The 19,532-nt window shown below is 41.4% G+C and overlaps 1 protein-coding gene across 1 annotated transcript in view; it reads right to left on the bottom strand.

Moving 5' to 3' along the window:
* The window catches only part of EML6 (EMAP like 6), a 267,307-nt gene that overhangs the window by 74,574 nt on the left and 173,201 nt on the right, over window positions 1–19,532 (bottom strand). Inside the window, exons 16-20 of the mRNA XM_012556681.2 lie at window positions 18,214–18,307; window positions 7,450–7,550; window positions 5,491–5,693; window positions 3,504–3,615; window positions 3,126–3,253 (exon numbers count right to left, since the gene is read on the bottom strand). Coding sequence (XP_012412135.1) covers window positions 3,126–3,253; window positions 3,504–3,615; window positions 5,491–5,693; window positions 7,450–7,550; window positions 18,214–18,307 — 638 coding nt within the window. The remainder of the gene's footprint in view (window positions 1–3,125; window positions 3,254–3,503; window positions 3,616–5,490; window positions 5,694–7,449; window positions 7,551–18,213; window positions 18,308–19,532) is intronic.

Consider the following 19,532-nt stretch of genomic DNA (forward strand, 5'->3'; position numbering starts at 1 on the left):
AAACATTTGGAGATTAAACAGAAAGCAGCATTTACTTTTCAATAAAGGAAGTAAGAAGTTATGGCCAGAAAAAAATGAGGAGACAAAGAAAGCAGGAGCAGCTGGAGAACGAAGAAGGTCCACCTCAAGGGCCATCTATGCCATGGTTCTCAATCATGGCTGCCTGGCAGAATCGGCTACAGAGCTTCTGAGTTTTGATTTTAACACAGAATTTTTTTAAAACACAGATTCTGATGTAGGATACCCAAGGTGATGCTTGGGCACATGCACCTTAAAAACTTTGTAGCGTGCTGAGTCATAATGTGTGTGCAGACCTGTTCCCAGGTGTGGCAACAGAGGGGCCCACTCCATGGGATTTGGGGGTTCATCCCTAATACAGCAAGGCTGCGGGCATGAATTGGGTCAGTGGAAGGAGGTGAAGCTCCGCCATGGCCCTGCAAATGTCCTAAAGTTCGTATAATGTATGCATATTTTTATTATTCTAACTTCTGAACACACACCCTTACTCCTCACCATGCCGTCTTACCTGTACAAGTAAGATCTACCCGTCACCAGATTGGGCAAGACTATCTACGCACTTCCACATATTACCACCTCCTTGGGTGACAACGGATGACTTCTTTGCTCTTGGAGGGGTCTGTTGATGTCGGCTTTACTCTTCAGGGAGGGAGGGTAGGGAGGCTGGGATGTGTTTGTCAATCAAGGCCGAGGCTAGAGTGAGGCACAGTCTCAGGGCACTCACTCGGAGGAAGGGTAGGGAGGCTGGAATGTGTTCATGTGAATCAAGGCTGAGGCTAGAGTGAGGCACAGTCTCTGAGGGCACTCACTCTCAAGCTCATGCCAGCACCTGTGGATTTGCTGTGTGGGGAGCCGACAACTTGTCCTTTTAGTCTGACAGACTGAAAGCATGCTCAAGGAGCCTCAGCAACCTGGATCTAATTTAGATGATGAGATGTGAACTTTGAGAAGATGCTGTAATGGGATGAGGCTCTTGGGGACGTGGGAGGAGGGGACGCATTTTGCATGTGGTAAATCACTGGGGGCCACAGAGAAGACTGTGGTGGACAGACGAGGTGACCCTCATGATCCTCCTGGTGTTCATGCCTGTGAGTGTGGCATGACCTGTGACCTGTTTCTAACAAATAAAGCAGTACAAAGGTGTCCGCACGTACATGACTAAGTATATGTGGTAACATGATTATGTTACATAAGACTGTGTTGTCCATTTTTTCTCTCCCTTGCTGGCTTTGAGGAAGCAAGGGCCACGTTGGGGAACCCCATGTGACAAGGAACTGTGGGCAGCACCAAGGAGCTCAGGGTGGCCTCTGGCTGACAGCAGCAAGAAATGGAAGCCCTTAGTCCTACAACTGCAAAGAACTGAATTCTGCCAACAACCTGTGTGATCTTGGATGCAGATCGTTTATCAGCTGAGCCTCAGCTGAGACCACAGCCCTGGCCAACACCTTGATTACAGCCTTGTAGAGCTCTGTGCCCAGGTTCCTGACCAACACCAACTGCGAGATAACTGTGTGTTGTTTTAGGCTGCTAAGTCTGTGGCAATATATGGTGCAATGGGGTTTCTCTCATGTGGCGTATCTGGCCCTGGGTTTGTAATTCTCCCAGAATGACTGGTCAGGCTACAATCTTGCAAGAGATTGGTTGGTTCACTATTCACATACACGGCTTGCAGGGGATTGGTTAGTTTACTATCTGCATAAGTGGCTTGCAGGGGATTGGTCGGTCGGTTTACTATCTGCATAAGTGGCTTGCAAATCCACCTAATAGGATTGGTCAGTTTATGATCCATCCAAGGGATTGGTCGGTTTACAAAAACCATGCTCTGAAATGACAAGGAGTTTTACTATTTAAGTGGTCAATGTCACAGAGGTTTTTTTGGGAGACCTCATAATCAATAAGAGCCTGGAAAGAAGCACATCCTTTGGACCCAAGGTCCCTGTGCTGTGAATCTCCTAGATCTGAGTGAAGGGACTATAATGAGCTGGTAACACTGAAGACCAAGAGAAATGGCGGCAAGCACAGCAGAACCAAGCAGCAGAGAAATGGCGGAAGTGGTGTGAGTGGCGGGAACCACGAGACCAGCAGACAGTGGTGATGGGCGAGTCAGCCCACGGAGAAGACAACAGTGATGGACACATTCAGCCCATGGAGTAGAACTGGGCATCTCTGGGCAGGAGGTCGCCAACGGAGCTGGGAGCCCTGTAAAGGGGAAATAGCTGCAGTCTGGACCGAGCGGAGCAAGCGGCAGCATGGGGGCCTGAGCTGGCCTGCCTTTGGCAGTGGCAGATGGTCCTGAGGTGCTGAGAGCTGTAACCCTAAGGCCGAGAGGGGGCCAGTCCTAAGAGTCAAGAAGTTGATTGCAAACACTGACAGGGGTTGTCCGTAAAACAGTTTTGCCTCGAGAGCTGCTGTGATGCCAGCCTAACCCTGACACTAGCCCAGGGTTGTCCCAAAGCTGCTGGCTGAGAGCTGGATTAGTAAGTACAGGGGCCAGACCCAGCCAAGAAATGCCACAAAGAGAGGCAGAGAAAGAGAGAGAACAAACACGGCTACGCTGCACCTGACATGAGCTGATGGCACACCTGCTGAGAGACACACACACCTGCTGACACCCGATCCATAGCGTGCCTGCCCAGTGACACAGCAATGGCCATGGGTAATTTGGGAAGGGTAAGCGGGTCCCCTTTCAGACATAAGTGGGTTCCTCTCCTACAATGCTAAGTGAGGTACTCGTAGGCATGGAGGGGACCAGTTCACCCCAAATCTGCTCCTGTTGTTCAGTTTGCCTTCTATAAATAATAATAATGGCTTTTAATTGCCAACACTATGTAGGGGTCTTATGTGGATGACCCAATCGGATTGGACAGCAGAGTCCTCATCTTAGATAGTACAGTCCTCATCCTAGTGTTACAAGCAATCTTATTGCTCTTTGTAATTTTGAGGCAAGAGTTCACAATCTGTCACACAGCAACAGGTAACTAATACAGCATTGCATGACCCTGAATGTGAGTGTCTCTTTAAATTCTGCACCCCAAGCACCTCCCTTGTCTCTCCCTAGTCCCAGCTCTGATGTGAACCATGGCTTAGACTATGTACAAACGTGGTACCTGAACCAGCAGAGTCATTGGGCCACTCTTATCAATTTCCAGGATCTCTCCATTTTTTGTTCCCACCAGGATATGTCCATGTCCCAAACTGATGGCACGAATTGAAGGGTTGTCTTCCAAAAGCAAGCCTGAGGGGGGAAAATTGTATTTAATAGAGTGAAAAATAAAGACCATGACTCTTGGTATAAATTTGGTTTTTATAGTTCCAAAGTACTAGGTACTAGGCAATCATCCTTGCCATTTCTACCAGGGGCCAGGAGCTCTAAATGTAGAAGGAAGAAAGAGACTTGATTTGGAAAGGGTTTCCCAAGAATTTTAGTGCTACTTTCTCCACTGCTGTGAACAGAAATATTTCTATTGCATATTCCAGAACGGCACCTTTTGAGCTAGTTGACAATGCTGCTCTTTTAATGGCGTAAGTCTTCAAGCATCTCTCAAACATATCATCCCAGAGCTCCACAATTCCATCCTTTCCACCTGTTACAAAACCCTGTGAAGGCACAAATGGGAAGTGTTACGTACACATCACAATGGCCCACCTGATCCCAACATGATTCCCCCTTGGGTGAGGCAGTTTTGTGTCTGTTTTCTTCCCAAGTGTATGAGACTCAAAAATATGGTGACAAGCATTCCTGCCCCACTTCTCTTACAGGACCAGGAGCATTCTCATTGTGCATCCATTGTACTTTCCTCAGAGTGTTGGTTGGCACTTGGCACACTGGCTCTTGGGTGGTTGTCTGCATGTCCAAGCCCCTCAACTAGGATGTGAGTTCCTACAGGACAAGGCCAGCCCCACTCATCTCTGAGTACTAAAGCCTGGCAGAGTTTCTGTTATCTCATGTGTTCCTACCAAATGGATCTGAATTAACACCACAATTAAAGATCACTTTTAAATATTTATAGTTATTCCCAGGGGAAACATGAGTATTTATTAAGATTAACTTAGATACTTCATATAATGAAACTATCTTACTATTTTCTTCAATAGCCACCAATGTCCACAACAATTAAAATATAGATTAATTTCTACAAAACCTGGAAAATAAAAAGCTTTATATATATATATGTATATATATATTTTTTACTCAACAATGATCTTTATTCTTGTTCTAGGTTTATGATTTCTTGGCTTTACTAGTTTTCCTTTACGGCAACTTACGTACGTACAAACTGTACTTATTCAGGAGAGTCTTTTTTAAAGAAAAATCCTGAGCACTTCCATTTCCACTTCATTCCATTTTCACAGAAACTTTTAATTTAATGCAGTTCTCTGAAGTCCATAAGGATATAATATTTTGAAGTTTATTATATTAAATGTCCTTATTCTTATAATAGAAATTGCACCCAGGGAGATTCAGTCTCCAAATTAAATTTAAATGCTGTGTCTTATATCATATCCTTGTCTTTTGCTAAGATTTTGCAGCTTAACTTACCAAGCGATAAAACTGAGTTTAAACAGAGCCTGCAGAACTTTGCATTTTGCTTCAGTCTTTTCCAACAGTTGCAATTTACTCTCCTTCCCACAACTCCCCCACCTCAAAAAAAATCTGTAGATAGAAAACAGCTTAAACACCAAAGTAGTCATTACAGTTGTCCATCTAAGAAGAAGCCACTTTTGTGGTGGGGTCAAAGCATTACCTGGGACAGGTAAGCCAAAAGTGAGGCTTGGCTAAGCTAGGTGTGCTGGATGGCTCAGACTGGAGGTCAGAGAGAACAGACGTACCAACAAGCTAGTAGTGAACAAAATACTGGTATTTACTGGTGACTTGGCTGAAGAAAGCGTTTTTAATAGCACTGAAGGTGAGTGCATCTTTGTAAAGACACACTGGAAGGCAGGTGAGTAGCTGGACAGACCGAGACAAATAGGAGCTTGAGTGGAAATAGCAGCCAGTGAACAGACTTTGCTCTAACACGCTTGCTAGCATTGCCTCTGTCTACACAGAGCACACGGGTTATGGACAGAGATTCTGCCAAACCAACGTGTGGGACAATAATCTAACAACTCGGTACTTCCAGGTCTCTGCTCCTCGTGCTCCGAGGAGGAAGGCAATGCTGGACTATTTCCCGGGACTCTATCTGCTACCGTGTGTCTACGTTTATCCACACAGGAGTGAGCGCCGGGAAGAGCAAACGTGAAAAAGCAGAGAGATGTGGCACGTAGAGAAACAATTATAAATGAACCAGGAAATGTAAGAACGCGTGTGTTCGTCCCCTTCTTGTCTCGACTGGAGGTTCATGACAACTACTTCCTAATCCAAAGAATTCCTTTTTCTAGATGCAGGCACCTGCTAGGTGTGCCCTCCTAAGACAACCTTATAATTTAAAAAATTGTTGAGGGAAATGAATTCTGAAGAGTATGCCATACCTTATCCAGTGCATACATAGCAAACACAGGCCCGTCGTGGGCTTTCACTGTCTTCAGCAGTAGGTTATCTTTCCAAATGAAAATATCTCCAGTAGCTGCTCCTGAGAACACTAGATCTTCCATTCGCCCATAAGAAACACACATCATTGTTTCCAATTTTCCGACGCTTCCAAAAATTCCTCTTTTAGAGGTAAAGCCCCCACCTGGAGTGGACCAAGAGTATTTATTTAATACTTTTTTAGAACACTGACATCTTCCATGGGCATGGAGAATGACTAGCTTCAGTGTAAAACCCACTGTGTCTACATTATGTGTGTACATGAAGATGTGTAAAAATGGCAGAAAATATAAACAAAAATATTAACAGGGCTTCTCATTTATCATTCAGTCAGCGTTTATTCAATCCCTACTTTGTGGCAGGCACAGTGCTCAATGCTAGATTGAAAAAAAAAAAAAAGAAACCCATTGCTATCGAGTCTATTCCAGCTCCTAGCGACCACATAAGACAGAGTAGAACTGCCCCATAGAGTTTCCAAGGAGCAGCTGGTGGATTCAAACTGCCGACATTTTGGTTAGCAGCCCAGCTCTTAACCACTGTGCCACCAGGACTTCCAATGCTAGATAGAAAGATGAAAAGAACAAGTTTCTGGTTCCTGCCTTCAAGGAACGTAGGGTCTGGATGGGGAGAGGGCTAGATATCCATCACAGTCCGATGCTACACGTGTCTAAAGGAAGTTCCTCGAATGTCCTGTGCCAGCCAGAGGAGAGAGGGACTTCGTGCCTGGGGGAGCTGGGAAAGGCTACACATACTCTGATCAACAGAATGAAGCCAGAGGGAACCATAATTGAATCACCTGGACTTGTCATACTTAAGATTCAGTCAGGAATATACCAAAAACGCTCTCTAAAATACCCAGGGGAGGTGGAATGAAACAAAGGGAATGAAACAAACCTAAAGGAGACATTTTGTTTGTGTCTTGATATCAGGCTGTTAACCTTATTATGTCATCATTTCTTACAGTCTTTGATATGTAAATAAAAACATGTGCTTTGTAAACAATAAGTGAAACAGTATTGACTGTAAATGCACATGTTACACATGTTCTGCCTCAATTTTTATCACAACAATTTTGGGGTGAGACAAGTGAGTCACTGGGTAGGAGAAGGAAGTATACTGGGATAAACCATCACATTTGTCCCTTTGGTGCTCATATTTCCCTGCTCTCCCTGACTGTTGTTGAGAACCCAGATTCACTCAAGACAGGTATACACACGTATACACAGCGGGTGCACACTGGCTGGCCCTCCCGACATGCCGGGTGCCATTATCCCTTCTTTAAAAACAGAAAGCACTTGAATGGTAGCTTGTTCATGTTTTGTCCAGCGTATGCTGGGCTTGGTACCAAAGCTGCTAAGAATTCAGAAACAATTGCAATAAGTCTGGCTTATTAGTGAGAAGAATAGATACACTTCCACGCTTTCTCGTGCTTATTTCCCCATCATTATTACCAACATTATAATCCCCAAGTATTTACTGACCACCTACTGCATGCAAAGAGTCAGAGTTTAGTTCATGTGCTAAATCTAGTAGTAAGTTAAAAAAAGAATCCTCAAAATATTGAAAATTTTGCTCATCCAACCGAAGTGATTATTTCCTGCTCAGTAGTCAAACATAATCACTGCTTTCAGGACAGATAACTAAATATAAAAACGATTATTTTCACAGTAGAACATTTTCCAAGGCTTTCTAGATATTGACGAAAATGCATGGCACCATATAGAATGTCCTAATTTTACAGCTTAGACATTAAGCAGTCCGAAGTGAATTTGGGAGAAAATATCTTTGAGGCAGATTTTTATCTCAGATTGCAGAGACGGGGAGTGGTAGTGGTGGTAGATTTTCTTTCCCCTGGGCTAAAGCTCTCTGACCACATAAATGACAAGCCCAAACAACAGTACCTGCTTGTTGCCAGAATTTTATATGCTTCATCCCAACTGTGACCAGTTTGTCAACATGATGTGGGTTACACTTTATCACGAATATCTTATCTTTATGTCCTCTGTAAGAGACAAATGGGGGGAAAAATCCTAGTTTGCATGGGAGCACTGCTGAAGAGTTTTAAAAGCATGCATTTGGTTTCACTTTCATCAAGCACATCTAACAGGACAACTAAGTTATAAGATGATTTAAAATATACATGAGAGTCTATATTAAAATAATGAGCTTTGGCTTTTCTCTGCATGTTTGAGATATTTCTTCTTACCCTAATATTATTACCAAAGTCTAGTTAATTGTGATTTAAACAAATTCATAAAATATTTAAAGTGCACCAGAAGGTCTCATAAGATAAACTCAACGCCACCATCCTAGGACTGCGTAATTCTGAGGGTACACAGACCTGTACGGAAGGAGGTAGAGGACACTGCAATAATACTAATGAGATATTCTTGCTGGGGAAAAGATTGCTTCAGGTTAAACTAATTTTCAGCTAGAAATGTACTCACTGAAAATGGATGCCCCTGGTCCCTGGCCATGGAGGGATAAAGGATGTAATCTGTGGATTCAAGGCACTTCAGCATTCAGAAATTTTAAGTTTATAACCCGAGGAGCAGAAGGAAAAATATGAAAGTGAGAACTCATTGTAGACCAGGAGCTATGGACCTGGCATTCCACAGAGCCACGGAAATTTCTGCTTTAAAGACCTGTCACATCTAAGGATTTCCTGGTCTTAATGGTCTTCTCTGGTATCTTAGGACACGATTTTCATTATGTTAAAAAAAAACGCAATTAACAAAACTAACACCACAGACTAATATCTCTAATGAATATAGATACAAAACTCTTAAAATAAAATGTCAACAAATAGAATTCAATAGCACATTAAAAAATGATACATTATGACCAAATTCAAGAGTGGTTCAATATTAGGGAGTCAAATAATACAATTCATCACATTAATAGATGTAGGAGAAAAATCATATTATCATCTTCACAGATGCGAAAAATGTATTTGGCAAAAATCTAACAGGCATTCATGATTTAGAAAAAAGAAAACACTCAACACTCATTACAGTAGGGATTAATGGATACTTCACATTTGTCCCTTATATGTTCATATTTCTCTTCACTCCTTGTCATTGAGAAACCAAAATTCATCCAAAACAACTATACACAGGCTGGCGCTCCAGCTATCACCCTCTCTTTAAAAACAGAAAGTGCTGGACCGGGAGCTTGTTTGTCTGTGTGTGTGTGTGTGCGTGCGTGCATGTGTATGTGTGTACGTTATCAACCCAAAAGTCCGTTTCTCACTTAATGGCATTCCCAATAAAGTCAGGAAGAAGACTATTCCCACTATTATTTAACATTGTAGTGAATGTATTAACCAATGAAATTAGACAAGATGAAAAATATTAAAGGCATAAAAGCTGAAATGGAAGAGGTAAAATTAGTCAGAAAGTTCAGAAGAAAATAAGGTAGAAACTACTACAAACAAAACAATTTAATAAAGTACCAGTATATAGAATTTACACAAAGAATCAATAAACTTCTTACATAAAACAAGCAGCTAGAAGATATAATGGGAGAGAGGACTCTGTTTATTAGTAACGACAACAAAAATACCAAGGCATGAACCCAACAATAAAATATTCAAAGTATATGTAAGGAAAACAAACAGACAAAAAATACATCTGTAATACAGAAAATCAGAGTTAAATAAATAGAAACAGATCTCATGTTCTTGGATAGGAAGACTCAATCATAAAGATGTCAATTTTCCCTTACTTAGCTTATAAATTCAACTCGGTTCCAGTAAAAAAGACCATTGGGTGTATAAAATCTGGATCTAGATGCCCTGAATTTAAAGTTCTTATAGAAGAATAAATAAGCAGGAATGGCCAGGAAAACTCTGAAAAAGAAGAGCAAAGTGGGAGTGCTAGCTTTCCTAGATGTTACAACAATTTATCAAAGCTCCGAAATTAAAACGGTGTGGCATTGGTATATGAACTGGCTGATAAACCGGTTGCAGAATAGTAAGCCTAGAAAGAGACCCAAACGAATATAGACAATGTAGTGTATAATAAAGACATAATATCAAAACAAGGGTGGAAAAGAAACAACGTAAACGATGTCTGAGATAATGAATAGCTACATGGAAAAGGGATAAAACTGCTTCTTTCTTCATAACAGATAGTGGAATAAATTCCAAATCATTTAGAGGTCTAAATGTAAAGGATGAAGCCACCCAAGATTGGAAGAAATTATAGGTGATTTCCCTTTAACCTGGGAATGGGGGAAACCTTCCTAACAGTGACTCAAAATCCTGAAGAAGTAAAAGAAAAAACTGATGAAAGTGACCACATAAAAATAAAAACCTTTTGTATGATGATAACAAACGCCATAGCAAATTCAAACAACAAACTAGTGAAAATATTTGCAAGTTACAGACAAAAACCAAATAATCCTAATATTTAAAAGACAACATTCTGTGTGAGTTGTATTTTAGAGAAACCAAATTGTTCGTGAGGAGAAATTCTTACTTATAGAAGAATTCTAGCTAACATGAAGAATGAATGATAGAAAATTACTATGTTTCAACCTTTCACTGAATAACTGCTTGAGGTCACAGTTGTCAGTGGATGCTATCACCACTGATGGGGCACATTATATAATGGAAGGATCAGGCTGACACTACCTGAACCCACCAGTCCATCTCAGTATCACCAAGAGTGGGACAAGCAGACATTTTGTGCAGTGGTGTACCACAGGGGTGGTGCTGGGGAGCAGTTCTGTCACTGACCTCGTTTAGAACTGTCATCTCATGGTAATAATAATAAGCAGACTGACTTTTAGTTGGTTTTATTATTGTTTTTGAATTCTCTACAGACAATCCAAGGAACCCTAGTGGCATAATGGTTAAAGCGCTGGGCTGCTAACCAAAATGCTGGCAATTGGAAAGGACCTGGTGATCTGTTCTTGTAAAGATGACAGCCCAGGATACCCTATGGGGGCAATTCTACTCTGTCTTAGAGGGTCGCTATGAGTCGGAATCGGTTAGATGCCACACAACAACAGACAATACACCCTTATTGCTTGCATCTGGGACATGACGCTCCCACTGTCCCCCACCACCTGGTATGCTACTGACTATGTGTCTCACGAAGTGAAGCAACAGGAAGTACCTGTCAAGTACTCTTCTCTAAAAAATCGAATGTGGAGAAAATATTTGCAAATCATGTATCTGATAAATGACTTGTATCTAGGATATATAAAGAATTCTTACAACTCAATAATAAAAAGACAACACAATTTTAAAAATGGGCAAAGGATCTGAATAGACGTTTCTCCAAAGAAGGTATATAGATGGCCAATAAGCACATGAAAAAATGGTCAACATTAGTCACTAAGGAAATGCAAAGCAAAACCACAAAGAGATACCGCTTGGCATCCACTAGACCAAAAGACCAGTTGCTGTCGAGTCGATTCTGACTCATGGCGACCCCATGTGTGTCAGAGTAGAACTGTGCTCCACAGGGTTTTCAATGGCTGATTTTTCGGAAGTAGATTGCCAGGCTTTCTTCCAAGGTGTCTCTGGTGGACTCGAGCTTTCAGTTATCAGCCGAGAGCTTAACCCTTTGTGCCACCCAGGGATTCCCTCACACCCACTTGGATGGCTATAACAAAAAATATGGACAATAACAAGTGTTGGTGAGCACGTGTAGAAATTGGAACCCTCATACATTCCTGGTGGGAATGTAAAATGTGCAGCTGCTGTGGAAAATAGTTTGGCAGTTCCCCAGAGTATTAAACATAGGGTTACCGTATAAGCCAGCAACTTCACTCTTAGGCATATACCCAAGAAAAATGAAAACAAATATCCACACAAAACCTAGTAGTACACAAATGTTAATAGCAGCATATTTATAACAGAGAAAAAGTGGAAATAACCCAAATGTCCATCAATTGATGAACAGATTTTTTTTTTTTAAGAAAAGGATATCCACGCAAAGGATTATTTTTGGCAATAAAAAGAAATTAAGTACTGATACACGCAACAACATGGATGAACTTTGAAAACCTATGCTGAATGAAAGAAGTCAATCACAAAGGACCTCATATTGTACGATTCCATTTATGTGAAGTATCTGGAATAAGAACATCTACAGAGACAGAAAGTAGATTAGTGGTTGTCTACGGCTGCAGGTGTCAGAGAAGTTGTTAGGGAGAATGGCGAGTGATTCTTAATGGGTAAGGGGTTTCTCTTTAGGATGACGAAATGTTCTGGAATTAGACAGTGGTGATGGCTGCATAACTTTGGAAATAACTAAAAACCAATGAATTGTGATTTGTACACTTTAAATGGGTGAATTGTGTGGTTTATAGATTATTTATCAATATAGCTGATTAAAAAAAACACTGAACACGAATCTAATAAAGCCTGTGGCTCTATCAGTTTACAGGAAAGGGGAATGCAGGAAATGCCTCCTCAAGGAAGTAACCAGTTAAGTCCAAAACATGGAACATTCTAAAGGTCGAACATCCATGGCACAAAAAAGTGGGAGGGGAATTGCTACAGAATAAAAGAGGCTTAAGAGATGTAACAACCAAATAAAATGCAAGGGGCTTGTTTGGATACGGATTTGAACAAACCGATTCTCATCTTTGAAACTATCAGAAATATTATAAACCTGGTAACAGACGATAGAAAGCAGTTACCATTGCTTTTGTTAGTTGCGATAACGGCATGGTGGTTTTTAAAAAATGTGCCTTTATCATTCAGAAATGACTAATGAAGTATAGGCAAGTGACATGATGTTTTGAATTTGCTTTAAAATACACTACGGGCTAAAAAGAAAATAAAAAAGTGAGGGGTGAGGGATTCGTACCATTTGTAGGATGTTGATAATTCTTTCAGCTGGGTGATGGGTACAAAGGCATTCATTGTACCATTCCCTCCACTTTTGTGCAACTTTGAAAATTTCCATAACAAAAAGTCAAAAGAAAAGTAAAGAACAGGATGGAGTGTCTCTGAACCCATTGTGGCTACACAAATTTGGTCCCCACAGTGAGAGGCAGGGAGAGAATGGATTTTTGTACTTTCTTTCTCTTCTCGTTTAAAGTACAAAGTGGAGCTTGGGCACTAAAGCCAAGATCCATCGCTGGGAATAGAAGAATAAGTACAGAAAGCAGAAGGTTTAGATAAAGGAGAAACTGTGCTTAACACAAAGAGGAGGAATGAACCAGATAACCATAAAATACATTGTGTCCAAAGATTTCTTGATTGAAGGAAAATCCCCACAGATTCTAAATCATTAATATATATTTTACAGAGACAAGGCTAGAGAAAAACAAAATGAAAATTGAGAACAAATACAACAAATAACATTTCCTAGAAAGAAGAGAACACTGTTTTGTTTGCTTACGTCTATACAATGCCGTTTAGATAGTTGAAAAAAATCTTTTATAGGGAATTTTTAGTTTCAATCTAATTTGTTTGTGTCATAAAAACAGTAATGTTGTTTTTGTTATGGCTAAAGTTCTAAAGTGGCTAATGATGCCATGTGTCTTAGACGTCTAGTGCTGCTATAACAGAAATACCACAAGTAGATGGCTTTAACAAAGATAAATTTATTCTGTCACAGCCTAGTAGGCTAAAAGTCCAAATTCAGGGTGCCAGCTCCAGGGGAAGGCTTTCTATCTCCGTCCACTCTGGGGGAAGGTCCTTGTCATCAATCCTCCCCTGGTCTAGGAGCTTCTCAGCACAGGGACCCCGGGTCCAAAGGACACGCTCTGCTTCTGGCATTGCTTTCTTGATGATATGAGATCCCCCTGTCTCTCTGCTCCTGCCTCTCTCTTTTATATCTCAAAAGAGATTGATTTAAGACACAGTCTAATCTTGTAGATTGTTCCTGCCTCATTAACATAACTGCCAATAATCCCACCTCATTAACATCATAGAGGCAGGATTTATAACACACAGGAAAATCACATGAGATGACAAAATGGTGGACAATCACAGGATACTGGAAATCATGGACTAGCCAAGCTCACACACATTTTTGGGGGACACAACTCAATCCACAACACCTTGTAAATGTTTGGTTAATGTCAACATCTAAATGAACAAATTTCATTGGATACCTTGGTTATTTTTCTTTTAGACACTTGTTAAATTTGCAGGGAAGTTGCCTATAACTCGTGTGTGTGTGTGTGCACGCGCGTGTAAGAAAAACAAAAGGCAGAGTTTCAGGTCCTAAAGTAAGAATAAGAAAGTAGATGACTCTGTGCTCCCCTAATACTGGACGATTCCTCATATGCTGGGTCAGAAGTACTTGAGCAGGTAAGGCCACCTATGCCCTATCAGCAAGCACAGGGGAAGAAGGGAAGATGGGTCTCTTTTAGGAGCCTAGGGCGGTGGCATACTGGCTGACTTGGTTCCAAACCTTACATTCAGAATGTTTCTATTTGCATAGAGGCCCAGTCCTGTGCGTGATTTTGTTTTCTCCTTTTTTTTTTTTTTTTTTGAGGTAGCCCATAATAGGAAGATAATGTGGTGCAGTGGTTAAGAACTTGGCTGCTAACCAAAAGGTCAGCAGTCTGAATCCACCAGCTGCTCCTTGGAACCCCATGGGGCAGTTCTACTCTGTCTTATAGCGTCACTACAAGTCAGAAGTGACTCGATGGCAAAGGGTTTTGTTTGTTTTTTGGTAATGAATGTTTGATTTAGGCTCCATCTCTCCCAAACAAAGATTTAAAATGGCTTACAAGGATATAGAGAATAAGCCAGGTAACATAAATTAGAAGAGAGTCAGATGATGCATTGGTTAGTGAAAAAAATAATCAGTCACAGAGCAGTATGAATAATATAATCCCATATGTGAATAAAATACTAGAAGAATATACACTAAAATGTTGACCATAGCTATGTCTCGGTAGTGGAATTATGGATGATTTTCTTTCCTGTGTTTTTTAATTTTTTATTATGATTATGTATAATTTTGAAAACAGAAAAAAGAATAATAAATTTTATTTTTTTTAAAAGAGATATATATTTCTTTTTAAAAGGAGATGAGAAATGAAAGGTGCCGATTTGGTTTTGCAGGAAATTCTATAATATGAACTAAATGCTCTTTGAGGAAAGACCCTCAACGAGATGGATTGACAGTGGCTGTAACATGGGCTGAAGCATAACAATGATTGTGAGGATGGTGCAGGACCGGGCAGTGTTTCGTTTTATTGTACATAGGGTCACTATGAGTCGGAACCCACTCAACGGCACCTAACAGCAATAACAACAACAAATGCTCTATACAAAAAAACTCAAATCCATTGCTGTCCAGTTGATTGCAACTAATAGTGAACCTACAGGACAGAGTAGAACTGACCCATAGGGTTTCCAAGGCTGTAATCTTTATGGAAGCAGACTGCCACATTTTTCTCCCATGGAGCTGGTGCGTTCAAACCACCGACCTTTTGGTTAGCAGACAAGAACTTGACCACTATGCCACGAGGGCTCCTTAATATAAATACATTAAACCTAAAATAAATCAAGCAATGCAGCCAATACAGAAATGCATACTTGAAGTTCTACATACCTGCTATTAGTGGGCCAACATTTTGTCCCTAAGCTGTTGAGTAGTATTACTATGTCAGAGTAACACTGGAGTATCCCTGTTAGGCACCTTGATAACTGTACTTTTTGTCTAAGATTCCTCCTGTTCAAACTTCCGAGCTGAAGCACACAATAATATTAGTCATTGTTCCCCATGGCTACTGTTATGGATTGAATTGTGTCCCCTAAAAATGTGTACCAACTTGGCTAGGCAATGATTCCCAGTATTGGGTGGTTGTCCACCATTTTGTGATCTGATGTGATTATCCTATGTATTGTAAATCCTAACTTCTGTGATGTTAATGATGCAAGATTAGAGGCAGTCACGTTAATGAGGCAGGACTCAATCTACAGGATTAGGTTGTATCTCGAGTCAATGTCTTTTGAGATATAAAAGAGAGAAGCTAGCAGAGAGGAGAGGGACCTGAAACCACCAAGAAAGAAGCACTGGGAGTGGATGGCGTCATTTGGACCCAGGGTCCCTGTAATGAGAAGCTCCTAGACCCAGGGGAAGACTGATGACAAGGACCTTCCTCCAGAACTAACAGAGAGGGAAATCGTTCCCCAGGAGCTGGCACCCTGAATTCAGACTTCTAGCCTCATAAACCGTAAGAGAATAAATTTTTGTTTGTTGAAGCCATCCACTTGTGGTATTTCTCTTGCAGCAGCCATAGATAACTAAGACAGTTACCTAAATGCAAACCCAAATAAAGTGGCTTAAAGAAGCTTGATTAATGATGTCACTATTCTTCCCTGCCTGACACCGATGTCATGCCATTTAACTAGGGCTCTAAGAGGTGGGTCTTGGTTTTTAACTAGGTTACTTGCATATTAAACTAAAATCCGCACAATCCAAGTTAGACAGAAAGAGAAAAGGCTAGAAAATACATTTGTAATAGAGGCGACTGAAATCATTTGTGAAAATTAGCAAAGATGCAAAGACATTGCTCAAATAGATTGGATCAGGTCTCAGCGATCTTGTGATAAGAGCTCTATGTGCTAATGCTGAATTTTTAACTTCTCGGAGCTGATAAAAGGTGAGTTCATTTAAACATTTCCACAAAGGAAGGGCTTTTAAGAGTGGAGTGGAGTGCAGTTGGCATGCATTAGCACTGGGAACTAGCCACATCGTCGGTGACGCCATCACGGACACTGACCGTGCTCAGGAGAGTGGCGAGGCCTCCGTCCCCCCAGGCAATCCTCATGCCCTGGGGGGCTGGCGTCACTGCAGACAGTGACCCACGAGGAGATGCGGGGGTCATAGCTTGCCGAAGCAGGTTGTTGTTGAGCCTTGCTAGTGAGTGGAAGCCGACTGAATGGCAACTAACAACAACAGTTGCAGTGTTAGCAATGTCTGCGACACAGAAAGGCGAAGTGGGGAGAGCAGCTGAGTCAGCCATTCTGTGAGAGTAAACTAGGCCCCTCTGGAATGAGGTGGCTCCTGGAAGCCCGGAAGGTACCAATTAGTAGAGTAGCTTCTCTTTTTCTTTATCACTTCTTTTTATCCTCCTGTTTTTAAAGTTTCTGTCTACTTGAGCACGGTCATCTTAAGGCATAAATAGAATTTTATTCGTTTATTTGCCTGTTTATTATTTTTTAATCAAGTGTACTTCCAAAGAACTTTAACAATCCTCGACATTCCTCTTTGATTAATGTCACGATCGCAAAAATGCTCTCTTGGGGACTATTCTGCAGGTGTCCTGTTTTGGAACGTAAGGTTTGGGGGAAATTCTAAATATAAATTGTATTACTAACATGTTGGTGTTGTTGCTTTATGTTAATTAAATTAAATAGAAGAAGCAACACTGTCCAGCAAGCATATCAAATACCTACTCATTTTGATATGAAGAAAGTTTTCTCCCATTTCTGTTACATTCTGGGGGGTGACTGGATGGCCCACAGCTGCAGAGGGCTTTGCAGCAAGAAACTGCATTCCTGTTGCTTTTGAAAGGCAGACATGTGCTCTGCCCGGGATTATCTGTAAACGCAGCTGGTGTGCTGTCAGAGATACTCAACTGAAAGTCTACGGGAAAGCAGAGGCTGATCAGGAATGGAATCTGAGGATTAGAGGGGGTGGTACGACAGTGAGGGATTCTAGAGGAGAGGCCAAAGAAAAACTACGTGGACAGGCGGATTTAGGAGCTGCCATTTGCTGCCAAGAATTCCATCTCAACAGCAGTCATCAGGAAAGCTTATCCTTTTCCGCTAAGATGGTCAGCTGGGGTCCTTAAGGCTCCATCCGCTTTTCCTCAGAGCCTCCAGCAATGTACAGATCTTCATTCGTTAAATCAAACTGACACACGCAAAATTTCTTTTTTTCCTATTTAAAATTGTGGGGAAATGTTCATTTAAAAGGAGTTCAGAGCCATCAACTTTTAGTGGCTTACCGGATTTTGTACTGCAAGATAGGAAGAACTAGCAGGGAGGTGAATAGACACCATGCTTTGGGCAACAAATTGTATTGCTGGGCCCTGGCTGCCAAAAATTTTGACCTCTGACCCCAGTTGGGCAAACAGCTAAGCTCACTGTAAGCAGGAGTGGAAAGTGATGTCGAGACTGAGTGCTGACTCAGCAGGAGGCCGGCTGGGGCAAGGGAGGACAGGTGGTCTGTAAACAGCGTTGGTCTTGGAAAGTCTATTTATAAGACGCGAGATTAGGGGAACGGTTTGCCCGCTTTGGAAGCGAGTGGCAGATGCACACGATGGGGCCCCTCTGCAGCATGCTGTGGCCTCACGACAAATGGTTCTCCTGACTCCGGTGACATTGACGAGCCTTCACCAGACGCTGCGGCAGTGGAAAACCATGGGCAAGGCGCGAGCCTGGGCGAAGCGCCGTTCTATCGTGGGCCAGAGAGCTTGGATACAGATTCCACATATATTACTAAAGGCAAAGTGATGGACACCGTCTGGAAAGGACCTCAGAACTTTCCCGCTCCCCGCAACAAACATGAAGTGCTCCAAGTCAGGCTTGGCACCATGAAATACCGCAAGATGTTTTCACTTAGGGGTGAAACTTTCTGTACGAATTTCATCTGAGTTAGAAGATGAAATCTCACCCAAAGTGAACACTACTGACCTTTATAGAAGCATGGTATCGGCAGGCTGCTCCTTACCTTGTTGTGGCCATCTTTTCTCCCTTCTTCCAGTCCCAAAACACAATACTGTGAAAATCGTCTAAGCCAACCGACACCAGACATTTTCCATCGGCTGTATGAAAACAACACAAATATCAAATGACTCATTTCTTTAATGAAAAACAAAAATGTTTCATATACTGTAACGAAGAACAAGAAGTTCACCGTAAGAATATTCTTTAGGCTCAGACACATTATACGTATCATATACTAATGGGACCTCACTGAATAGAATGCCTGACTAGTAATAGCTGAGCTCCCTAATGCATGATAACTGGTTGCTGAAGTACATCGCCGGCCCAACATTCAAATCTGAGACACAGGGCTAGGAGGGGGCCTCTCAGGTAAGTCAGAATAGCCTTTGTCTATTTTGTGACAGACAAATCTCATGACATTTCCTGGAAGAACCTTCTGACTTTGTGACCCTGAGTCTATTTTCAGCTCTGAAAAACTGGGTTTGGTTTAACCTGCCAGGATTTTAGAAACTAAATTTAACTTCCAAAATACTTTCAAAAAATGATTTTATAATGAAAAAAATTTAATTTCCTAGTGTCTCTATTTTAAAAGTGGTATGCTTATTATACAACCTTTAGAATAGACTCGATGGCAACAGGTTTGGTTTTTTTTTTTGGATAAAGAAAAAAAGAAAAGAAAAGTCACTCAAATTCCTAGGCCTACATTTAATGTACAGTCGGTCAGTTTTTTTTCTCTACAGCAAGGTGCTTTAAAAAGCAAAGATCATGCTGAATGGACTATTATCTGATCTTTTTCACTTATTATATCATGAACATTTCCCCTTATTATTAAATATTCCTTTATAATACATTTATATATTACATACAATGATTTCTATAACTTATTTACTTCTCTACTGTTGCACATTTAGGTCATTTTCCAAAAAATTTAAAAAAATATATTGTATGTATAATTAAACTTGGAATTAAAACGGTTACTTTGCTTTTTCCCTTTCAGACAGAAGAAGAGGTACAGCCAGTAAGTCTGTCCTTTGCTACCTCTTCATGAGCCTGCTTCAAAGCAGAAGCATCTTCCAGCCAGCAGGTCCACCCTACTTGCGAGCTGCTGGGAGACCAGGCTGTGAACAAGCTCATTGCGTATCAGTTTAGCGGGATCTCTTCTATGACTCCTAGCGACCCTATAGGAGACAGTAGAACTGCCCTGTAGGGTTTCTGAGGCTGTAATCTTTATAGAAGCAGATTGCCACTTCTTTCTCCCATGGAACGGCTGGTGGGTTCAAGTGGCCGACCTTTGTGTTAGCAGCCGAGTGCTCAATCAATGTG

The sequence above is a fragment of the Trichechus manatus genome, unplaced genomic scaffold, assembly GCF_000243295.1.
Source record: "Trichechus manatus latirostris isolate Lorelei unplaced genomic scaffold, TriManLat1.0 scaffold00005, whole genome shotgun sequence".
NCBI classification, from domain to species: domain Eukaryota; kingdom Metazoa; phylum Chordata; class Mammalia; order Sirenia; family Trichechidae; genus Trichechus; species Trichechus manatus.